This window comes from Vigna radiata, chromosome 8, assembly GCF_000741045.1.
Source record: "Vigna radiata var. radiata cultivar VC1973A chromosome 8, Vradiata_ver6, whole genome shotgun sequence".
NCBI classification, from domain to species: Eukaryota; Viridiplantae; Streptophyta; class Magnoliopsida; order Fabales; family Fabaceae; genus Vigna; species Vigna radiata.
In genome coordinates, this window is record NC_028358.1 from 40,953,511 (window position 1) to 40,976,836 (window position 23,326).

Here is a 23,326-nt window from a genome sequence, read left to right on the forward strand (position 1 = left end):
ACATTGTAAATACATTTATTACATAAGAAAATGAAAATTATTAATGCAAACTCTTATGAAATAAAATGTTTCATTACTTTCAATAATTTTGTTGAACCTGAATCCAAATTAATGTTAAAGAGAAATATTTATTACTCCATAAATATAAAATTGGTTCATCGTTTAATTGTTTTTTAAATATATTTAATCATTCCTACAATCTCTAATTTTGGTAACTTTTTTTTAAATAGGTTCTTCATTTTTTTTCTCTCAATATTTTTGAAAAATAAAAGTAATTAAGTCATTGTCATTAGTTTAGTATCAGTATCATTAAAAAGTATCACATGTCAATTGGTGATTTTTTTAATTTTATCCTATAGACATTATGGCAATCACAATATGACATGATAATGATAGTGTCATGTGTCTTTGTATTTGTATCAATTTAATTTTTATATTTTTATTCTATTTTAATTTGGCTTTTGTATTTTTATTTTGTCTCAATTTAGTCATAATTTTTTTAAAAATTAAACAATTTTATTCTTTTTCAAATTCAAACAAAATTTAATTTATATATAAATCTTTAAAAAAAATATACAGATTAATATTTTTTATTAGAAAAATAGAAAAATTACGAACTAACGTATGATATGTTTTATTTGTGTAGTATTAGCGAAAATAACTTAATTGTATTAAAGTTTTTAAAACAAAAAATAAATTGAAACAAATAAAAATAAAGAAACTCATTTAAAATTTCACTACAAAATTAAACAATAAATAAAATCATTTAACCTAAATAATATGAATGAGTAAACTACAAAAAAATAACATTTTCAATAATAAATATTTTGTGAATGTAATATACGTAAAAATAGTTCTAGTACTTCCTCAATAATTCATAAAAAAAATTTCTAGAGTTAAACATTAAAACTCAAAATACATCATAACTAAAAGTTCACTTAACAAAAATAGATTTAAAGTCAATATTTTGGAAAACATACATAATATTATTTCATTTAGTTAAATCTTCTACAACTATTTGTGCATAAACTTTCTTGAAACCCTTTTGAGTAAAAAAATATATTTAATTTAATCTTTTAATCATTTAATGCATGGACCAAATTAAAACAAAAGAATATATAATGATCAAATTGGAACAAAATAAAAATACAGAGACCAAATTATGACAAATACAATGACACATTATCTAATAGTGACATGTGGCACCGTTATTGTCACATCATACTGTCATTGGCATGTGACACAATGTGCTTGACGCATGACAATTTTTTTTAAATAAAAAAATAAAATAAAAATAATTAAAAAATATTTTAAAAATTCAAAAAAATCATAAGTTGACACGTGGTACCTCTTTAACAGTATTAGTACGAAACTACGATAAAGACCTAATTTCTACAATTTTTCAAGAACAAGGTCCAATTCAGACAAAGAGAAGTGAATGACCTATTTGAGAAAAGTAACTGAAAATAGAACTACCTCAATAATCAAACCTTTTAAGTATTGTGTTTATTAAAAAACTATATAATTTTTTAAGTTAAGAATAATATTAATTGTTTTTTATTAAGGGTTAAATGTGTTTTTAGTCTATGTACTTTGGGGCGATTTTGGTTTTAGTCCCTCTCTCAAAGTATGGTACAATTTAGTCCTTCAACTTTAGAAAATTTTGGTTTTAGTCCTCCAAAATTAACTCCGTTAAAAATATGTTGATGTGTCTAACGGAGGAACTGACACCATTTTACTTTTCTCACCTTTTCTCCCTCTCTCTCCTTCATCTTTCTTCCATCTTCCACCCATCCTCCACCTCTCCAAAAACATCATTTACAATGCAAGCCACCATAGATTCCCACCTCCGCCTCCGCTTCCGTCTCCTCCCCCTCCGCCTCCACCTCTGACTCCGTCTCCACCTCCCGTTCCAATCACGTTGACATCGAACAGCCTCATTCCCATGCTTCCTCTTCCTCCATTGTGTGCCAAATGCGGATCCATCGTGGGTCATCAAGTGGTTATCAGTGGCTACGTGAACTCTGTGACTTGCTCAGATTGAAATAAACGCAATGCTTCCTCGTGTTTGTTCATTTTTTCTGCTTTCTCAAAAATGAAAAAGTTGATTACGAATTATAATGGATTAATTGTATTACAGTAGAGTTTTGCAGTAACTCTGGTTGCTTTCATCCTTTAGGTCTATCCATGTGTATGAATGCCTGAAATTTTAATTACTTAAACTGGCGCAGAAACGTTCTCGCACTATCATATGTGGAAGAAAAGATTCCAAGCGGAGTTTCAATGNAAATCGTNTGCGCNGTCAATTCCCTTGTCCAGAACGGATAGTAGTTTATTGAGACATANCTTTCTACANCGTTTCCAGAACCCTACGATTTTTCTCAGGATTTCTTGTGATGGAGACTATATACTGCCAATTGTTGTAGGTAGGTGTCGCATGTAGACGTGTTTTTTTAGTTTGTTTGACTTTTTTCAAAAATTCAACTTTTATTAACTTTGTGTCTTTGTTGGTTCAGGAAAGATTGCTATTGAGAAACTTATGGATGAGGAGTTTCAACGAGAAAGTGAGGTAATTTTAAAATTGGTCCTTGTGGTTGTTCAAGTTGCGTTTATTATTATTATTATTTATTATTATGATTGATGCTTAGCATGTGGTGATATTACAGGATTGTCCTGATCAGTTCCAGTTTGTGAAAAATCTAGTTGGAAGATTAGACCATGAAGTATGAAGCTGAGCATTTCCACTTTATATTGATGCATGTGGATATGTTATCAATTCCTGCTGTCTTTCTTTTCATTTAAATTTTGTTTATTCTGATGCTTGCATTATAGGTGTAGTGAGATTGCTGCAACGAGTAGTATTCCACATCATTCTTTTAGCTTCCTTAATTTGCCTTGCATTCTTTATATTCATATTTATGAGTTCGTCAAGTGGTGGCTATTGAGTCCCACAATATAATTCATGGTTGGTTGATGGGATGATGATTGAAAAATCAAAAAGAAATTAGGAATATAAAAAATAATAAATAAAAAAACATGAATCTCTCCAAACATTTTTATTTATTCAATTTCCTATTTTCAATTGAACAAGCTACACTATAATAATCATATATCCATGTTCAGTTATTCAAACTGAAACTCTCACCATGAAACGTATGCTCCTAGTTGAAAAACAGGTATTCTTGAAAATGCATGTTAGAAGACTCTAACTTTGTTCACACTGGAAAGTCCATACCTAACCCCACCACCACAAGACAGGCATGAAAACTCTGATTCATAGTTTCATCTATCTCTAACAAAATCCAACTATACTGTAATACAATTAATCCATTATAATTCGTAATCAACTTTTTCATTTTTGAGAAAGCAGAAAAAGTGAACAAACACGAGGAAGCATTGCGTTTATTTCCATTTGAGCAAGTCACAGAGTTGATGTAGCCACTGATAACCTCTTGATGACCCACGGTGGATCCGCATTTGGCACACAATGGAGGAAGAGGAAGCATCGGAATGAGGCTGTTCGATGTCGACGTGATTGGAACGGGAGGTGGAGACGGAGTCGGAGGTGGAGGCGGAGGGGGAGGAGACGGAAGCGGAGATGGAGGTGGGAATCTATGGTGGCTTGCATTGTAAATGATGTTTTTGTAGAGGTGGAGGTTGGGTGGAAGATGGAAGAAAGATGAAGGAGAGAGAGGGAGAAAAGGTGAGAAAAGTAAAATGGTGTCACTTCTCTCCGTTAGACACATCAGCATATTTTTAACGGAGTTAATTTTGGAGGACTAAAACCAAAGTTTTCTAAAGTTGAAGGACTAAATTGTACCATACTTTGAAGGAGGGACTAAAACCAAAATCGCCCTAAAGTACAGGGATTAAAAACATATTTAACCCTTTTATTAATTATATATTTATTGTATTATTTGATCATTTGCAGTTCAGATGATCAACCACCGTATATAACAATGTCATTTAATATGAACTATCACCTAAGAGATCGTTCAGTCATACATGAAATTGAATGATCAACCAAACTATCTGGATAACAAGTTGCTGAGCTCGAATAATCACCTAATAAATCGTTTGGTCATACATCAAGACGGATGATCAACAAAACTACCTGAATGATAAGTAGTTGAGTTTGGACAATCACCTAACATATCGTTTGGTCGTACATCAAACTAAATGGTCAACCTAACCACTTGAATGACAAGTTGTTGAGCCTAAACGGTAAAATGACAAATTGTTCAATCATATAGCAGACCACCGATCTAAACAGTAGTAGATCAGATCATCCATAACATCGGTTAACTCGAAGTGAAAATATTATTTTTCATTATTGACTCGTAATTAGACTGATTTTAATTAAAAAGGCTACCATTATATTTAAATAAATATGTGAGATAAGAATATAAATTACAAATTAATTTTTGTCTAATTTAACTTTAGTATATACTTTACTTAAATAACAACTAAGCGGTTTGGACACACAATAAAATTTATATATGAGACGACACTTCACGGACCAAATACGGACCAAATAGTTAACTTTGATTCTAAACCCAAAACATTTACCATGTTCTAATTTTTAATTAGTTTATATCTATATATATTTATTGTAACATTGGTGTGAAAATAAAAAATTAAAATTTTATAACATTTTATTAACGTAAAAAATAAAAGGTATTATATTTTTTGGTCGTTAAAGTAAACCTGAAATTTTGAGAAAGAGGGAAATGGATGCTTCCTACTCTCACTGGAATCACAGAATCTCATGGAAGTCCAATTAAATTCAAGAGTTTCATATCAAACGCGTCAATGGCATTATTTATGAAAAATTAATGAGTTTAATTTGTATCCATCCTCTCATTACTACCACGCATTATACAACTGGCTCAGTTTTACTTGAGCTGTGAAACTGTAGTTCAGAGGGGAGTCATAGATGTTGAAAACAACAAAAAGTTTTGCATTTGAAAATGATAAAAAAAATTAAACTAAATGTAAACTAAGTTTTAAAATTAAATTAAAAATAAAAATAGAATTAAAAAAATATGAACATTTGAGTTTTTTTTTTAAATAAACTAATTTTATATAATATTCTAGTATTAATTGTTTTAATCAATTAAAATTATTATATCATGATAAGATTGACACTCCGCAAATCTTTGCATGTTTGCAGTGAAAGTTAAACAAGAATTACTCGTGTTTGTGTTTTTCAGCTTTAAAATTATCAATTTTACAGCATTTTGTAGTTTCTTATCTTTCCATATTTTAAAAACAAATAGAGTCTACAGGTTTTGTTCCTTTGGGAGAGATTATTTGAGAAACAATTAATAGAAACGACAATGAATTAGGTTAGACATAATCAATATTTATCCGTTTGATTTGTAATAAAAAATTTAATTCATTACCTATATTGTTATTTATTGGATATTGGTTTAAAAGGTATATGCGAATATGCAAATACTAACGGATATTTAAAAAATACAGTATAAATTTTTAAATAAAATTTAAACAAAATTATGTAAAAATATAAAATATATAATATAAATTAAATCAGAATTAAATTGAATTTTAATATATTTTAACGTATTAAAATAAATTAAATTTTAATTTTAATTAAATTAAATTTAGTAAAATATAAATTAAATTTTAATTTTAATTAAAAAATAAATAAATATCTATATGCACAGATAATATGATTTCTGTATTCGATTTATTTTAAATAAACATTAAAATATTTATTATTCACAAACAATAAATATTTCAAGTATTAATTATCCGTCGCACTACAATTAAGATATTTTAGACTATAAAAACTAATTGTCATACTGATAATACTACAATATTAATAAAATGTTCATGAATATTTACTATAAAATGTATACATGATATTTATAACATTTTTTTCAAAACAAATAAAGATAAAAGTAAAAATAAATATAATTAATTCTAATAAAATATAAAAGAACATGATAGTATACTACAAATCTGAAGAACAAAATGCCACTAGGGTAAAAATTACACATATAGAATAATAATTATTGAAATATTAAAAATTAAAAATAATATTATAAAAAAGTATAATTAAAGATGCAAGGATTTCAAATTGAAAATAAAAACAAACTTTAAGTAACTGGTGAAAATAAAGTTTCAGAAAAGTAAATTTATCATGAATTATGGAATTGTTCTTAAAATTCAAAACGCCCAAAACAGAAAATAATTATATCTTTATAACATAAGGGTAAGATAGGAATATAGGTGTAAATTATTTTATTACATATTGAGACTGATAGTTGAAATTTCTAGTACATCAGTTACTTCCTGTGAGGGTTTTAGGCACAGACACCGGTTTAAGTTTAGAGAAGGGTATCTCCCATTCTCTGCGCTACCATGGCCGACGATGACTATGATGAAATGGACATGGGGTTCTCTCTCTTTCTCTCTACTTTATTGTCTCACTCATTTGCACTCACGCAATAGGGTTTTACCAAATCAATTCCTGTATTGAAATTAGGGTTTATGGTAAACTGTAGTAACTTTTTTTTTTTAAATATCAAAGCTACATAAAAGCTTTTCAAATTTTCATCTGTGGTGTTTGATGATCACATTTGCCTTTTTCTTCCAAGACTCTGTCAAGAAATTATGTTTGGTGCTTCAACTGCAGAGATATAGTTTGTTTTGTAATCTATATATTTCTATTGAATGATTTTTCATTGATTAAAGTGTGCTCGTACAGGTACGAGGATGAGCCACCAGAGCCTGAGATTGAGGTAAATAATTCTGTATTGTGTCCTTGTTGTATTATTCAACTGATATATGTTGTTGGATGAATTAATGGAATTATTGACTGGTGGGATGATTGATTTGCAGGAAGGTGCGGAAGAGGATTTGGAAAACAAAAATGACGAATTAACTGGAGATCCTATTGACACTGAGGATAAGGAAGAGGAACAAGTGGACCGCCCTCGAAAGACCTCGAAATATATGACTAAGTACGAGCGTGCTAGGATTTTGGGCACCCGAGCTCTTCAAATCAGGTTTGGTTCAAGACTTTGTTAGCTTAAGATTATGCTTATTAATTATTTCTAACATGTTACCATTCTTCTGGCTGAACAGTATGAATGCACCTGTCATGGTGGAATTGGAGGGGGAAACTGATCCACTTGAGGTATCTACTTTTTTCCTTTGCAATTTGATAACTTGTTTTGGTTAAGTTATTGTTTTTGAGCTCACCGAATGTTTCATTACTAAACTTGTAGTTTTGAATTTTCAAATATGTCATTTTGACCTTATTTTCTTACCAAATATCTGGTTCCTTGATTGAATGGGGTGTTCTTGAAATTTGGTTTATACGGAACCCTGCAGTTGCACGGATGTAATATATTCTTTTTAATTTATATTTAATAGATATTCCAAACCTGGGAAGAACAATTTACATGGGAAGTATTATTGTTACAACTTTTTAATCTGCTTGTTGATTACTTTCCCCATTATAGCTTGCCTTTCTTTGCCTCTAGCTCCCTTTAAGAAAAAGTTATCGGTGCTGGGCATAACTGAGATTGGTTTTATTTAGTTTGACAATGACATACCCTTTTTATTATTTGGTTATTTAGTTTAAGTATTTATTAAGTCTCTGCCTGCACAATATCTACTACGGGCGCTAAACTATTAACCTAAACTAACTGACTTGTAATACGAACTGATCCAGTCTTACAATATTGAATCAGTCATATGTTCATTTAGGATTTTAGATAACCAAATGTTTGATTCATGCGCTATAAATGTTTTGTTTGTAAGCTCTGTTATATAACATGTAACATGGTGTTCTCCAATATGTTAGATTGCTATGAAGGAACTCCGTGAGCGAAAAATACCCTTTACAATCCGGCGTTACTTGCCTGATGGAAGGTAGATACTGTCCATTATACAAGTTAGGTAGTCCCAATTATGCCATATTTACTATCATTGTTTTTCACAATTTCTGCAGCTACGAGGATTGGGGAGTTGATGAACTGATCGTGGAAGACTCCTGGAAAAGGCAAGTAGGTGGTGATTAATGGTTGAACTGAGATGCGTGGAGAGGAGTAACAGAGACTAGATTTTGTGCCCTCGTAACTCATGTGATTTCACAAGTTTGACACTGATCTAGGATTCCCTCACCTTAAAAACTTGGTTATGCTTATAATGATGTATTAGTTTCTAGGTTCTGCTACTTGTGCTTTTAAGCTTAGTTCTAACTTGTATAAGGGACAGTTGTTTCATAGTGTTTGTTTGGTCTGATAAAACAGAGCAGTGTTTGTCTAATCTACTACTAGAAAGATTAAGTTGTGGATTTGGATATTTCCATTAACACCTATATGATCCGAAGTAACAGACAGTTGGGCTGGAAAGCCTTTACTTTTCTTAAAGGCTAAAACAGTAATATTCTATGACAGAATATTAAATTTAGTATAAAAAGCAAATGATGAAATGTAGTTGCTCACACGCACTCTGTATGAAGATGTATTGAGGTTATTGGGGTAGAAACCAACAACTGATGTAGTTTATTTTGCAGAGGATTTTGGGCTTTTGGACCATTATTATGGACTATGCTCTGAATCAGAAATTACAATGGGATGTTTCTCCCTGCATCTCCAATTTTTTATAAAATCTCAACTACTGTAAAAAAAATTTAACTTAAAAGTAACTTGTTTTTACCTTTTTCACTTTTGTCCAAATTCAAAACCCTAACCTTGCACCTCTTCTCATGTGTTGTCGTTGCCCTCCATCATTTCTCTCAAACTCTCCTGTACCTCTCCTTCATCTCTCGTTCTCTTGTACTCATCTTCATTTTACATCTCTCGAATTCATATTCATCTCTCATATATGTGGACGATGAAGTATTAAAGAGATTTTGAAATTTGTTTTGGCTTTTTGTAAATTTTGAAATTAATAGATTTCAAAATTTGTTTTTGTTTTCATTATATTTCGAAATTTATTTTTGTTTTTATGGGGTTTTGAAATTCTTTTAGATTAAAAAAGATTTTGAAATCTGTTGAAGTTTTAAATTTCTTTTATTTTTGTTTTAAACTATTGAGAAATATTTTAGAAAGTTGGAGGTGGTGGGAAAAATGGTTGAAGGTGTAGTTAAAAAATTTCGTAACAATGGTATTAGACAAATAAAACAGTATTAGAGATCTCTTGGCTTGACTGTCACGAAGTGTTTCGCTTAATTTTTTTTAAGAAAAACTTCTTTTAACAAACACTTTTTTAACAATTTTTTGACAATGCATATGTGGCAGCTTGTGATTGGTCTATTTTAAATATTTTTTAAACATAAATTTAAATAGACCAATAAAATGATGACACGTGTTTCGTTGTTAAAAGAGTTGTCAAAAAGTGTTTTCAAAATATCATTGTCTTTTTTTTATGAAAAATGATATTTTAACACCATTTTTTGATACTATTTTGACACTGCACACGTGTCAAAATGTTATTGGACGATTTCAAATTAAAAAAGTTGAGATAGGGGTATATTTGGAAGAGAAAAACCAAAGTTTATTTTTTTAATTTGAAATCGTCCAACCACATTTTGACACGTGTACAGTGTCAAAATAGTGTCAAAAAATGGTGTTAAAATATCATTTTCCTTTTTTTTATAACAGAACGAATGGTGCATGCATGATTCTGATGGATTGGGACGAATTCATCTTAATCCCTATTTAATACACTTTTTAAGAATATTTTTTATTTATTTATCCATGAACGTAATCTCATCAAAATTTCGATTATATGCAAGATAAGATCGAATTAATATAATTTGTTTGTCCCAATATATAATTTATAACACTGCATATAACTAACTAAAAGAATGCAAGTTATCTAAATTAAAATTAAATTATATTGTAAAGAAATAATATTTACTATAATATCTTATTATGTAAATATAAATTAGATTATAAAATATTATTAGTATGCAATTATTTTAAAGTGAATTTATAAAGAATATAAAATACAATAGCAGGTTAACACATCTCAAACTATAGCTTAAATTTAGCTTCAGAATATACATAAACGAATTCTAAAATTTGAATTCATCATGATTAACTTCTCACATGCATATTCCATCTTCTACGAGTGGAGGGTTAAAGTATGACTATTTTTATGTGAAAATGGAATACAGAAAAGGGTTTTATGTAAGGTGGTCGTGACAGTCGGTGGTTCACTGTTGATAACGGTTGGATTATGCATGTTGGCACGAAAATTTTAAATGTTAACTAAATATTAAAATAATTAATTCATCGAGTAATTATAATGAGTGAGTTGTTTAAGAACTCAAGACAACCCATGAAGATACACGTGACAAATGTTGAGACATCTTTAGTCAAAGCAAATGCTTACTGCCAGGCAACATTGCAACAGCTATCATGCTCACCAAAGTCTGAATTTAAGGGGTTTCTCGATCTCTTTCACATTTTATATTAACATTTTTTTTTCGTAAGTGTCACTTCAATATTTACGAAAACAAGAAACTTCAATTGTAATTGTTGGCGTTTTAGTATACGATATATATATATATATATATATATATATATATATATATATATATATATATATATATATATTTAATTACTGTGTGATGGATGGCATTGAACCTCTTGAACCACAAAGTCATTATAAGTCAACTGCAAAAATATCTTTTCCTAGTGACAGAATTGTATACAGGGTAGGACAAGGTATAACAAAATGTCACAATTATCTTAATTTGAGTTTTAAGGAATTCAGCCATACCCTTTGTCTTCTGTTTACGAACAGAGCGAGATATTATTTATTGAGGAATAAAGATTTTAAGACACAAAAATGAAGATCATGGAAGAATAGGTGGTTGGCCCATAAGCATGATGCCGGTGAAAGAATGATATTTCAAAGGTTGTAGGTTTTAGAGGGTAAAATTGCTTCTGAATCCAGATATTGTTAAAAGTGGAGTTTAAGTCTAACTCAACATTATAAAATCGGTTTGTAAAGTGAGATTTGTACCTTATTTATATATTATAAATTGGTCTTATATATCTAATGATCGTGAAACTTTCAACAAGTTCTTATTATTCCAAACCTTTTTTGTAAAATTTTTATGGACGCAATTTTCAAAGAAACAAATCGAAGATATATGCTTAATATAATTAAATTTCGAAGAATATGTGTTTCGTACAAGCTATTACAATGTTTCGATGACTGGGACTAATTACATATTATGACCCGATAGCTAATAATTAATAGCAAGAAAAATGATATATGCTGATTTATGTTTGTTTGGCTTTTATTGGTTGAATTCGAATTTAATGTGCATCTCTGTATACATGCATTCTTCTATTAATTAAAGAAAATGCATTCTCATAAACAAAAGGCAGACGATATTTAAGAAGCATTGCTCAAATTTATTGTAGAGGAATACTGTGAATTTTGAAAACGGAACCGTCGAGGTTTTGTTGATGTTTTTGTTTATTATTGCTTGAGATGACAATTAACCAATGAAGTCTACTAACATGTATTATGCTACTGTGTTTACACTATTTTCTTTTTGTGGTTTGAAAATGAACAAAAGCCAAAGAGTGCCAACAGTTGATATTGCTGTCATATTTTGATTCATATTATTTCTGAGAAACAGGTATCACCCAAGTGGAAGTTAACAAAATAGTACTGATACATGTTCGGATAAATTTTTTTCATAAACTCTCCTATTAAAAAAATTTGAGAAGAATAAAGATAAATTAATTTTTTTACAAGACAGTTTCCTTGTCATCTAAACGGATAATAAGAATTATATCAGAAAGCTTTTTCGAATTACTTGAACAGTAGTCTATAACCTTAATTTATGAAACAATGTTTCAAATTTGGGAGAAATATGCGTTTAGTTTCCGGAAAACCAGAGTCGTGTTTCTAACCTGATTCTTATTTTCTCATCATGCAGTTATTTCTGAGGATGCTATCAGGAAAAAAAAAAAAAATCGATAGTTCAAATATTAAGTAATTTGGCTGAACTTAATTATGAAAAGGATGCAATGATACATGTACGACCTACTTGTTTTACACAAATAATCAATTCCTCTTGTTGTACACATGTTTCGATATAAAATATTTTGTTACATTAATTTAGACAAACATTCTAATTTTATATTAATTTTTTCAAAACTAATTGTCCAAAGCTTAAAAGAAACAGATAGATTTTGTCAAAATCCATCAAACTTTGAAATATGGGAAAGTACTGGTTGATTTAGATGTGAACAATGTTAATGTGAGAGAGTAGGTATGGTAGCATGAGAAGAACAGTTCTTTGACATTTGCTTCGGGTGGTTAAACGCATTCCATGGACATAGGTAGAGATGGTGTTGTTAGATTTGATTAAGGAGACATAATGATGATTTGAGAATGCAAATTAGATTGTGTTGAACACAGCTCTTTTACCTTATATAAAAGCATGAAAAGGATGTTTTGACTTAAAGGGACATTATTGATGTTTGAGTTGAATGCTGGTGTTAATTACATGTGTTAGAAAATCAAAAGGAAAATTTAACATGGATGACTATTCAATGTCCACTTATCACTCAGGATCATCTATTGCTATCCTTTAGTTTAATATTTAAGTGCTAGTGTGCATTATTTTATGTTAATTGATTTGGTAAATGAAGGAAATTGATGATATAAAATTTATGAAAGAAAATTATAGGAATCACGTGGTGCTGCTGCCTTATAAAATAGTCCCTAATTAGAAAATANAAAGGGTAACCACGTGATTCTCCATTTGCCAGCTACCATCACGATCAACATCATCTATCATCTCAATTTGTAATTTTTGTTATGGACATGACAACAAACCAAATCTCTTTTTTTTTTCTTTTTTTTTTTAAATTGCATAGACTTTAGAAAACAGGGTAGTAAATGGGTTTTAATATCTCCAACGACTGCTTCGGAAGAAAATATNTATGTCTTCGTTGGAAATAAGGAGAGGGAAGAATGTTCTCAAAGTTTAATATTGTTGCTGTTATTCTCCGAGGTAATCAAATGAATCACCATGTTTGCGTATTCACATTCATTAGCTTCAGTGTCGTTATATAAGAACAGAAACTTATTTAATGGTATAAAAGTTATGAAATAACTTATACTGATGGAAAATAATTGAATACGTGGATCTTATAATGGATATTTCAATTCGTCTAATTGTTTGTCATAAAACATTCCTAAAGTTAGTTTTGTAATTTATTAATATATCTACATATATATATATATATATATATATTATAAATTAGTTATATTAAATTTAAATTATTTCTTTGACATAAAATAATTTGAGGCATACATATCCAAAACAATATCTATAACACATGAAGCTGGAAATGGTGAACTTCGGAAGATGTGCCACAATTCAAGCGTAATGATCTATAACTGGATGAGGTTGACTTTGGTCTGTTCGATAAAAGGATGCAATATATATAATTAATTATTTAATTTAGAAAATAAGGAAAACAATTATTGCTCAAATTTATTTTATGATTTATATTTCTATTTTTTTTATGAAATCAATCAATCACACCTCTTAATATTTTTTATATTTTATTTTATTTGTTTTCTTATTTTTTCTATTTTTTTATCATTCGTATTACTTTTCTCTAAATCAAGCAAATCCTAGATTAAAGTAGAGTTTGTATGGCATAATTAATAGAGATGACAAGAAGCCTTGACGCTAAATGAAAAAATATTCTTACAGTGTAGTTTAAATAAAATTATATCATGAAATTAGTTTTTAATAATTTGTCCAATACAATATAAATCTAAATAAAGTTAATTTGTCTTAAAATAAATTTGATTTCATACGCTCAAATAAAAATCTAAATCTATAAAATAAAAAAGTTTAAATGTTAAATTCTTTTCATCCATATCTTTATTTTAAAAACTTTACTAAAATAAATAAATAAACAAAAGTTAATAACAATCAATAACATAATAACTATATGTATCCATTTTATTAAATAAAACATATACACTTAGTATTATCATATATTTATTCAAAACAACCCTTAATATATCCTTTCAAAACTTTATCTATTAATATCCGGCGAATTATTTTTTCATCCAATTGATAAACGCTACCTCAAAACAATTTAGTTATATTAGCGAAGCTCTGCTCACGGATGACGTATCATTACAATAACATAGGTAGCCCCACACACGTAGGAAAAAAAACGTTTACATTTATTAAGAGAATTGATAATAACTAATAAGAGTTATGCATTTATATAGAGAAAGAAAGAGAAAAAAAGGATCAAGTTATTTTCAATGTTCCTATTACTTTTACTTTTAATTTTTTTTAATCATTTTAGGTATCTTTCATACATGTAATATAAACTTTTATAGTGTCACATCACATCGTTATTAAATAGTTTACACTAATTTTACTCCAATAATAGAAATTCTAATTTTTTTTAAACAATTCGAAATTTCATATTTTTAATTTAGACTTAATTATAATAAAATTTATTGTTGCAATGATTAGAATATATTTCTTTTTAAAAAAAGAAAATCGAGTTGCTTGAAGTTGATTGGAAAAGAAATTGAGAAATTTTTAAAACAACTTTGTAGTGTTACATAGGACCACTTTAGTGGCTTAAAAGAACCCAAAAGCATCTCTCATATTACAAAATCTACTTGAATTATTTGTTTGGTTTTAATAGATTGTAGAATAATGTCTCGTTTTTGTTGGAGTGCAAACAAAGTTTCACATTGAGTGAAATAAGGACTGGTCAAGGGTTTATATACACATAGATATCTCCAATGGTAAGAGGCCTTTTGGAGTGGTACCAAAAGCAAAACCGTAAGGGCTTGGCCCAAAGCGGACAATGTCTTACCATGTGTGGAGATCTATGTGTTTGCCGAACCTCCCCCAGAGTTTTGTTCCCCTTCATTAGGTTAATGTAACACCCAGTAATTTTATATTATTTATATGTATTTTTAAAATTTGTTCCTATTAAACATAAAACTGGGATAGGACGTTTAATTATAGTTTTTTTTTTGTAGTCAACATGCACAAACACTTATTTTGTATCCAATGCATAAATGAAACAATAAATTGTATATGTAAGAATCCGTAGAACAAGAAGAGCTTATATTTGTACAGTTACAAAAACAAATAGTACTTTCTTAAAATGAAGTGTCCATGCCTAAAAAAGTATATGATAGATAAAAAATAAAAGTCAAATTTAAATATAAAATGATCGGATTAGATAATTATGATATAATACTTACGACTATAATATAATTGGGAATTATTGAAGGAAATAATAATTAATAGTCGAGGATCATAACATAAGTAAGAAATATTGTTTTTAAGCCACTTGTATAATTATTATATGCATATGGAAGTAGGAATATTTGATATTTCTGAAGGATTATGCTTCATTTATATCCATGTGAATTAGTGGAATCGAAGATCTAAGATATGATGATGCGATATTTTGATAAACAGTAGTAAAACAATATTATAAAAATGTTAAGAAAATGAAGAGTAGACGTGGAAGCAAATCATAGGCGCGTGATCCCACACGTGAGAAAAGAAGTGAGGAAATTGCACAAAAAGGTTGTCGAAACAATGTCCATGCACACTCTGTCCACGTCCCCTTCATTAGAAATTCCTTTCTTAGTTGGAACGCTGAAGATTTAAGGGAGACGAAGAATTTCACTTTATCCCTTTTCCCTCACACGCGCACCATTTTTAAAACCAGAAACCATCAAAATGGAAGAATTTGCACCTTCTTCTTATTCTCCTTCAATCTTCCACCTGCTTTATCTCCTCCTTCTTTACCTGTGAACAACACCCTCTTCTTTTTTGTATATTTATTTTCCTTTTCTGTGATGGGGGCTGGTGTTTCTTCACCTGATAGAGCTGAAGACGAAGAAGGGTCTGGTTCTCATCCATCAAGACCTGGTCTTGGTGATATCCCAGAGAGTTGCATCTCCTCCTTGCTCATAAACCTTGATCCACCAGATATATGCAAATTGGCAAGGGTCAATAGGGCCTTTCACCGAGCTTCCTCAGCTGATTTTGTGTGGGAATCAAAGCTCCCACCAAGTTACAAGTTTCTTGCTAATAAAGTTCTTGGGGAACAAAATATTGCTACTATGACAAAGAAAGAGATTTATGCAAAACTTAGCCTACCCAATCGTTTTGATGGCGGCGCCAAAGTAAGTCGATTACTTAATTAAATCTCATGCTATGGATCCATGTTCTTCAGTAGTAACTTTTATCATTCTTGATGGTTTGGTCTGATGATTGTTGTAGGAAGTTTGGTTGGACAAATGTAGTGGACTGGTTTGTTTGTTCATGTCATCCAAGTCCTTGAAGATTACAGGAATAGATGACAGAAGATACTGGAATTATATTCCGACCGAAGAATCCAGGTGAGGGATGAATAGATATTTTAATCGGTTTGATGTTTCTTTGACTTTTTACATGATTTTGAGCCTCTTCTTTTCTCTCTCTTCTGTTTCTTCTTGATTTATGTTGAAACATGGATTGAAAACTGAGGTCTTGAAATGTTTGTGGTCAAATCGTGTGTCCTGACCCGGCCACCGTTCAGTTGTCTGCTTTCTACTATAATTGCTTCTGTTTTAAGAAAAATTATTAACTCCTTCAAAAGTATTTTCTTTATTTTTTGCCTGTTTAATTTAGTCTACAAATTTGGTTTAAATACTTTGTTTCTTATTTTCATGGCACGACCAAGCTTTATAGCTTGAGGAGGTTAACAAGAGTTTTTTTTTTTTTTTTAATAAAAACAAAGCACTTACTATATTAAAATACCAAATATTTTTGTTTTGTTAAACTAGTCATTGATATTTCAATTATGATAAATTCACTTCTCGCAAACTAACTATGGTCAGATTAATGTGGAAAAACAACTCTTCTGTCATGAGAAGTAAAAGTCGTTTTTGAACAAAAGAAATATCGTGGAGGAATATATCACTTTATGAAAAGTTCCTAACTAAGAAAACTTTTCTTAATTGACAAAAACCGCTTACGAGGCCACAAGAAATGTAAAGAGTAAAATATATGCTAAATTATGCATAGTTAGTTGAATAAATGTAAGTGATACGGATTTCTAAAAATCAAGAACAATGTCAACTAATTTTAATATAAATCCCCGAAGAAAAATTCAACTAATTAATATTTTACGAAGGGAAATAATTATTATTTAATGTAAACGTGTGAAGACATTTAACCAGAAAGAAAAATCAGTGGTTGGCGTGTTGAGCAAGTTCTCAGTCACCGTTCTGGTCAGTTAATTATCCAGCCTATAAATAATTGCAGAGATGAAATTTTGAGGAATTTTTAGATTCTCTTAGATTAAAATTTTTAAAGAATGGAAAAGGTAATGCCGTATTCCTGCAGACAAAACCTTTCGTGTTCAGACATTAATATCTTATTATAGGTAATTGAAATGTGGCTATGAAAAATACTACCCTAATCACTGAAAATGACTTGTGTTTAAGTGAAAGTGATGTTAAATAATATAGATCTATTGTGTCTAAGTCAGAGAAGCTTCATTCCTTCAAACAAAAGCTTCTTTTAACATTTTTATTAATTTATTTATTTATTTATTGCCCTCTTATAAATTAATAATAGTAAACAACTTGGGATGGGATATATGCTTGTTTTTGGTGGCATGGGATGGGAGCCTCCACTCAAAGTTACATTATGCTATATTCTTAAAAAACTTATCTTCACTTTTACTGGAATCTATGCAATCTAACACGTGCTTTTTTAAAAAACTTTTTAGAAATTATTTTTTGATAAAGGTAAATTAAACATGGTGATTGTGTTTGTACGTGCAGGTTCAAGAGTGTCGCGTATCTACAACAAATGTGGTGGGTTGAAGTGGTAGGGGAGCTAGAGTTTGAATTCCCTGTGGGGAGTTACAGCTTAGTTTTCAGACTCCAATTGGGCAAGGCCTCAAAGAGATTGGGCCGCCGTGTCTGCAACGTTGATCAAGTTCATGGTTGGGACATCAAGCCCGTCCGATTCCAACTCTCCACATCGGACGGCCAGCACTCACTCTCAGAATGTTACTTGCATGGACCTGGGGAATGGGTCTACTATCATGTTGGAGATTTCGTGGTCGAAAAGCCCAATGAGCCAACAATTATGAAGTTCTCATTGGCCCAAATTGATTGTACTCACACCAAAGGTGGGCTCTGCGTGGATAGTGCAATCATCTGCCCAACGCTGTTGAGAGAAAGACTAGAAAAAAGTTAATTAATTATTATAGTTATACTTTACACAGTTTAATTATACACTTGTGTAAACGAAAAAAAAAAAAGAAAAAAGAAAAAGAGGCATTGTTTTATTTATTTTTTAACAGAAATTTGGTAATTAGATTAAAGTACTCAAGTATAATAGCCCTCGTTTTAGGTGGGTTTGAGTGTTGTTTTGCAAATTACGTGTAGAAATGACTAACGTGAAATAATAATGCTAACTCGTGCACTCACAGAGACTTCCTTGTGTTAGTTGTTATACAATTTAATTTGAATGTATTAATAGTATAACTTTTTTTTATTGATATTTAATTATAATTGTCATTGTTTATTGATTTTTTAACAATTATTTTAAAAGTGACGTTTAGTATGATTTTTGTAATTACTTGAATAAGTCAAATTATGGATTTAAAATTTGGACATGGCTTACGAAATATTCAATGTGAATATATTTAGTGACTTATCTATTGAAATATTAAGTTATTCAAGAGTTTAGGCAAACATTTTTCTATACGCATATTTAAAGATTAAAGTTCTAATCATACTATTAAGGAATGAGGTTTTACGGTATTTTAGATGACTCTTATTTTTTCTTTATTAAATATGTTTTTAGTTTCTATATTTTGAGACGATTTTAATTTTAGTCATTTTTACCAAATTTTTTTAACTTTATTTGCTGTTTCAAACGCGTTTCTCAATTAACATTAAAGCAAAAATGTGTCAAACAGCCTAAACAATCCAAATGCTATAATGAAACGTGCTTGAAACAACAAATAAAGTTAAAAAAATTTGGTAGAAAGGACTAAAACAAGAGTTTTCTAAAGTTGAAAGACTAAATTGTACCTTAGTTTGAAAGAGGGACTAAAACCAAAATAGTCCTAAAGTATAGGGACTAAAAACATATTCAATCCTTTTTTTTTTTTTATATCCGTAGGTGGGGTGATTTTTTTATTTAATTTAAAAAGCAATGCAGATTAAAATGGGTAGATCGTTTTGACATCAAAGCCATCAACACATCTGAGTTATAATAGGATGTACAAAAATATTTCGAAAAGGAAAATTCATCAAATGATGTGATTGAATAATTGGAGCTAGAAAATTCATCAAATGTTTCTATTTTGTTACTTATTTTGCAACCTTCTGTGTGATGTTTGTATGGATGCTGGAGTGGAAGGTCCCTTGAGTTGAACCAGGTTAAAGTTTTTGGCAAGGAGATTGAAGAGGTGGATCATTTTTTTCATATAAACTTCTCCAGGCCATATACCAAATTCTGCAAGGTTCGTAAAGTAACGATAAAAGAGGTTGAGCCAGATGAAGCTGAAGGATAGAAAGAATTCATGTGATGTGATTAGGTAGGTACCTTGAGACGCACTACTTTTCTAATGGCTAAGAGCAAGCCTGGCATGAGGCACTGCACATCTGTGATATCATGCTTGATAGAGTAAACCTGCACCAAGGGACTTGATGATCAAACAAATGAAAAAATAGTACTTCATGGCCAAGATTGAACGGAATCAGTTCATTTTATAGAGAACATACATCTCCTGGACCAGAGAAGTGAACTGCTGTACTAGAAGGAAGTCCTGGAAGGACCAAGCTGTGAACACGAATTCCATCTCCAAGGACTTGACCCCTTGCCTAGGGTCACAAATATATATACATATAACATGTTAGATATGTATCTCTCAACTGTGCTTATAGAATCTGAACTTAGTTGTATCTGATTTTGTATAAGTTGGAACATAGACTGAAGCTGTTTTTATCCTTACCGGGACATCTGTTGAAGAGTCTTCTCTGTTATAGATTTGACCTATGTTGGAGAGATTGTTGGCAATTTGGTTTGCATCTGCTGATGGAAGCTCCTGTCCACCATGACCAATTCAGTTTTAAACTTTTTATGTCTTAGAATCTTGTAAGTGTCCATTTGGATGAAGATTTCCCAACTACCATTTTATCTTAATGTTCCTTTTGACTGTTAATTGTGTGGTAAGAGTGAAAGTAGATAAAATGAGAAGGAACCAGTGCAGATACAATTTATCAGGTGCATTTATAATTTTTTTTCCCAGAACTTGTGCTTCTGGCAAGTATATATTTCCTTTTTCACTAATTCTTTTGGTTCATGGAGAGATATAATATATCTTAAACTGAAGTGAAATGTATATTAATGAAGTTGGAGTAACAGGCTAACTCCATGCCCAGCTCAAGATTTTAAGTAGGGATCAGAGACTATATCAGAATTTCTTTTTCTATGGATTGTCATGACTTGGTCCCCTCAGTTGACCTTTTATCTTGATGATAATTTCATCGTTTTATTTTTAACTCATTTTACAATGAATAAGCACTCTTCATTACTCATATATGCCTTGTTTTCCCACTCATACAGAAGAAGATACAAAAACTTAACATTGTTACAACTATAAACATGAAAAGAAATCTTACTGTTGCATTAGCCCTGGACTCCACAATTTCGACGTTGCTGTAATGGAAAGAAGCTGTAATCGCAGCTTGTTGCAGCAATATTGATCCTATGGAAAGGGTTGGTGCAACCAAAACACCCTGACATCAAGGTTAATCATAAGCCACATAAGAACAAACGGCCTAGGAACAGGTTTAGACTGATGCTGCAACATTTGCTATTCATCAAATATGGAGTGTGGAATAACTAAAGACATCATACAACAGAAAAGAGTAAAGAAACAATGTCAAGTAAATATGATGTTGTTCTTATGTCTCACCCCGTGCTCACCATGGTGGCCTTCTCGCAGAGTGCAGATAATGCAGCCACCGTGTCTAATTTGATTCGAGGCACGTAAACTATGCTTTTCATGCCAAATGCTGTTGCCTGATGAGGAAAGAATCAATGTTAAGTTCAGCACTTGACACATGTGGAACCAGTATCAAAATACAAATTCTCATGTTACAAGTCAAATCGAATCTAATCCTGCTGCCTAACTAACTGGCTCTCGAATTGTGTTCCATGGCTATTAAAAATACAAATCTACTACTAATTTAATGGCCCAAAGATTCCAATTTTGTAATATAACATAAATAGTTTATAAATGCTTCCTATTTAATAATCGCCCTCACACTTCCCTTTTGCTTCTGTAGAAGAATATGGCAGAAACATGCCACATAATAACCATTTAGTTCACAATTTACAAAATAACACAAGCATATTTGTAAATCTAATTAAGCTTGTAATTAGCCACAAATCAAACCTGTTTTACGTTTTCATATACTGAGGAAGGGTCGGTGAAATCAACTACAACTCCAGTTGCCTTGGACTGCAAAATGCTAATCAAAATATAATTCAAGCAGAAGAGATAAAAGAAAAGGAAGTGTGTTGTTGGTTCACATTACCTGAGATATAGAGCCCAAAATCAAAGTAAGGTCATTTATTATGGGTATTTCAAGGGGCTCTTCCATGCCACAGACCTAGAAGAATTGAAAACTATCTAAAAAAGGTAAAAGAAAAACTCGAAAGAGTTGAGTTAGTTTGGCTAATAACAGCAAAGGCAAAAACCTTTCCAATATCTTCCCCAGTATGGCAAGTATCCACAGCTCCTGCAACCTCCATTCCTCTAGCCTTAGTCACTGCAACTACTGCTGCCCTTCCTATTTCCTTGGTTGCCCCATTAATCACAACCTGTTTCCACAGAGGGTGCGTTACAATGCATCGAATCAAAGAGTTGAATCTTTATATTGCATTACATTTATACCTTAATATTGCTTTGTGTAGGCTGCGCTGAGCAAGATATGAAACGTTTCTTCTTCCCGCTATTGACATTCTTAGAATTCAACAAGTTGGTGGTATGAAAGTGGCAGCTTAAGGAGGCCATGGCTACTCAAAAGAAGATAAGAGTATATATTTGATGAGCATAATCATGACAATGTTTCGATAGATAAGGTGTTTGGTTATTTTATGACCCTTAATTGGAAGGGACATGGTGACAAATGTTTGTGAGATAGTGGGCCCACGTATGAATGAAATGAAAATTCCAGATTTCACACTATAATACTAGACTTTACCTTCAAAAAGAAAATAAATAGTTTTTACCGTACTCCTAAAGTTTGATTTAAATTTTGTTAACTTTAATGTTGCAATGTTGGGTGGCTTCAGCTTAGATGAGGGTGGGTTATGTTATGGTTTTGTTGTTTCTGGGTGTAGCTTGATAGTGGTCAGTTCAATCATGGCTCAGAATGACAAGAAAAAAAGATTAATAACACTTTTTTAAGCAAAGTTTAATGACATTTTTTTTTTTAAATTCTACTAAATGTATGTTATCTTTTAATATATGTTTCTTCATACTAATCTTTAATGTAAATTTTTTGTATTTAATTGAAGAAAACACATACCAGTATTTTGTTCATCGAGATTCGGTGACATCGAAGAACAAAAGTCCATTGAGATTCTATAAGTTTATGCTTGAGCCCATGTTGAAAGGAAAGGCTACGCCGAAAACCTAAAAAATGGTCTTTTCTTTCGTGGTTGGGCCTATTATGCTTATAAGGCAGTTTATTTTAGTACCTCCGTCACCTTTTCTTGAATCTCCCAGATAAATTACGTTAGAAATATTATTAATTGTATTTTTTGATTACATAATGCAAAAAAAATATTTTCGATTATCTAGAATGTGTTTTGAATTATATAATCGAAAATGCATTCCGCATTATATAATACAAAATATATTTGTAGATAAAACAATCCGAAAAGTCATCATAAATTATATAATGTAAACATTTAAATATTTTTAGATTTAAAAATTATTTGAAATTACTTAATTCAGAATGTATATGTGGATAAAAAATATATCTCAGATTTTGCAAGATGGAATACATTTTGTAGATTATTGTACTTTTTCCAACACCCAGGAGAGGTGCAGAAGGAAGTATAAGGTGTAAGAAGCAATGGCCTTGTTCTAAAACAAGTGCCCACCTGATCGTTCTGAAGAAGTTGGTGCACGTTGATTTGATTGCCATCACATCTCTTATTTTCGGACTGAGCACACACGTATATACACTTTTTGCCGCCGGTATCGCAGACATGCAT

At 30.6% G+C, this 23,326-nt stretch overlaps 3 protein-coding genes and 1 long non-coding RNA gene across 4 annotated transcripts; 3 read left to right on the forward strand and 1 right to left on the reverse strand.

Annotated features, from left to right (window-relative positions):
- The first annotated feature begins 2,357 nt into the window (after window positions 1–2,357).
- Window positions 2,358–2,771, forward strand: LOC111242251. The gene is made up of 3 exons (XR_002669042.1): window positions 2,358–2,426; window positions 2,517–2,569; window positions 2,667–2,771. It is a non-coding gene; the product is annotated as an uncharacterized LOC111242251 (long non-coding RNA).
- A 3,516-nt stretch (window positions 2,772–6,287) lies between these two features.
- LOC106771260 (DNA-directed RNA polymerases II, IV and V subunit 6A) lies at window positions 6,288–8,399 on the forward strand. Its single transcript, XM_014657210.2, has 6 exons — window positions 6,288–6,422; window positions 6,734–6,767; window positions 6,868–7,034; window positions 7,114–7,165; window positions 7,838–7,905; window positions 7,985–8,399. Exons 1-6 carry the CDS (start codon window positions 6,388–6,390, stop codon window positions 8,052–8,054), a joined length of 426 nt encoding a protein of 141 aa, XP_014512696.1. The 5' UTR covers window positions 6,288–6,387; the 3' UTR covers window positions 8,055–8,399.
- Window positions 8,400–15,624: 7,225 nt separating this feature from the next.
- Window positions 15,625–18,527, forward strand: LOC106771276 (F-box protein PP2-A13). The gene is made up of 3 exons (XM_014657230.2): window positions 15,625–16,209; window positions 16,307–16,425; window positions 17,857–18,527. Exons 1-3 carry the CDS (start codon window positions 15,880–15,882, stop codon window positions 18,275–18,277), a joined length of 870 nt encoding a protein of 289 aa, XP_014512716.1. The 5' UTR covers window positions 15,625–15,879; the 3' UTR covers window positions 18,278–18,527.
- A 719-nt stretch (window positions 18,528–19,246) lies between these two features.
- LOC106771151 (dihydrodipicolinate reductase-like protein CRR1, chloroplastic) lies at window positions 19,247–22,199 on the reverse strand. Its single transcript, XM_014657073.2, has 10 exons — window positions 21,996–22,199; window positions 21,800–21,922; window positions 21,637–21,711; window positions 21,495–21,560; window positions 21,023–21,118; window positions 20,716–20,832; window positions 20,046–20,138; window positions 19,816–19,914; window positions 19,637–19,723; window positions 19,247–19,546 (listed from the first exon to the last, which is right to left on the reverse strand). The coding sequence occupies exons 1-10, from the start codon at window positions 22,113–22,115 to the stop codon at window positions 19,514–19,516; spliced, it is 909 nt and encodes a 302-aa protein (XP_014512559.1). The 5' UTR covers window positions 22,116–22,199; the 3' UTR covers window positions 19,247–19,513.
- Window positions 22,200–23,326: the final 1,127 nt, after the last annotated feature.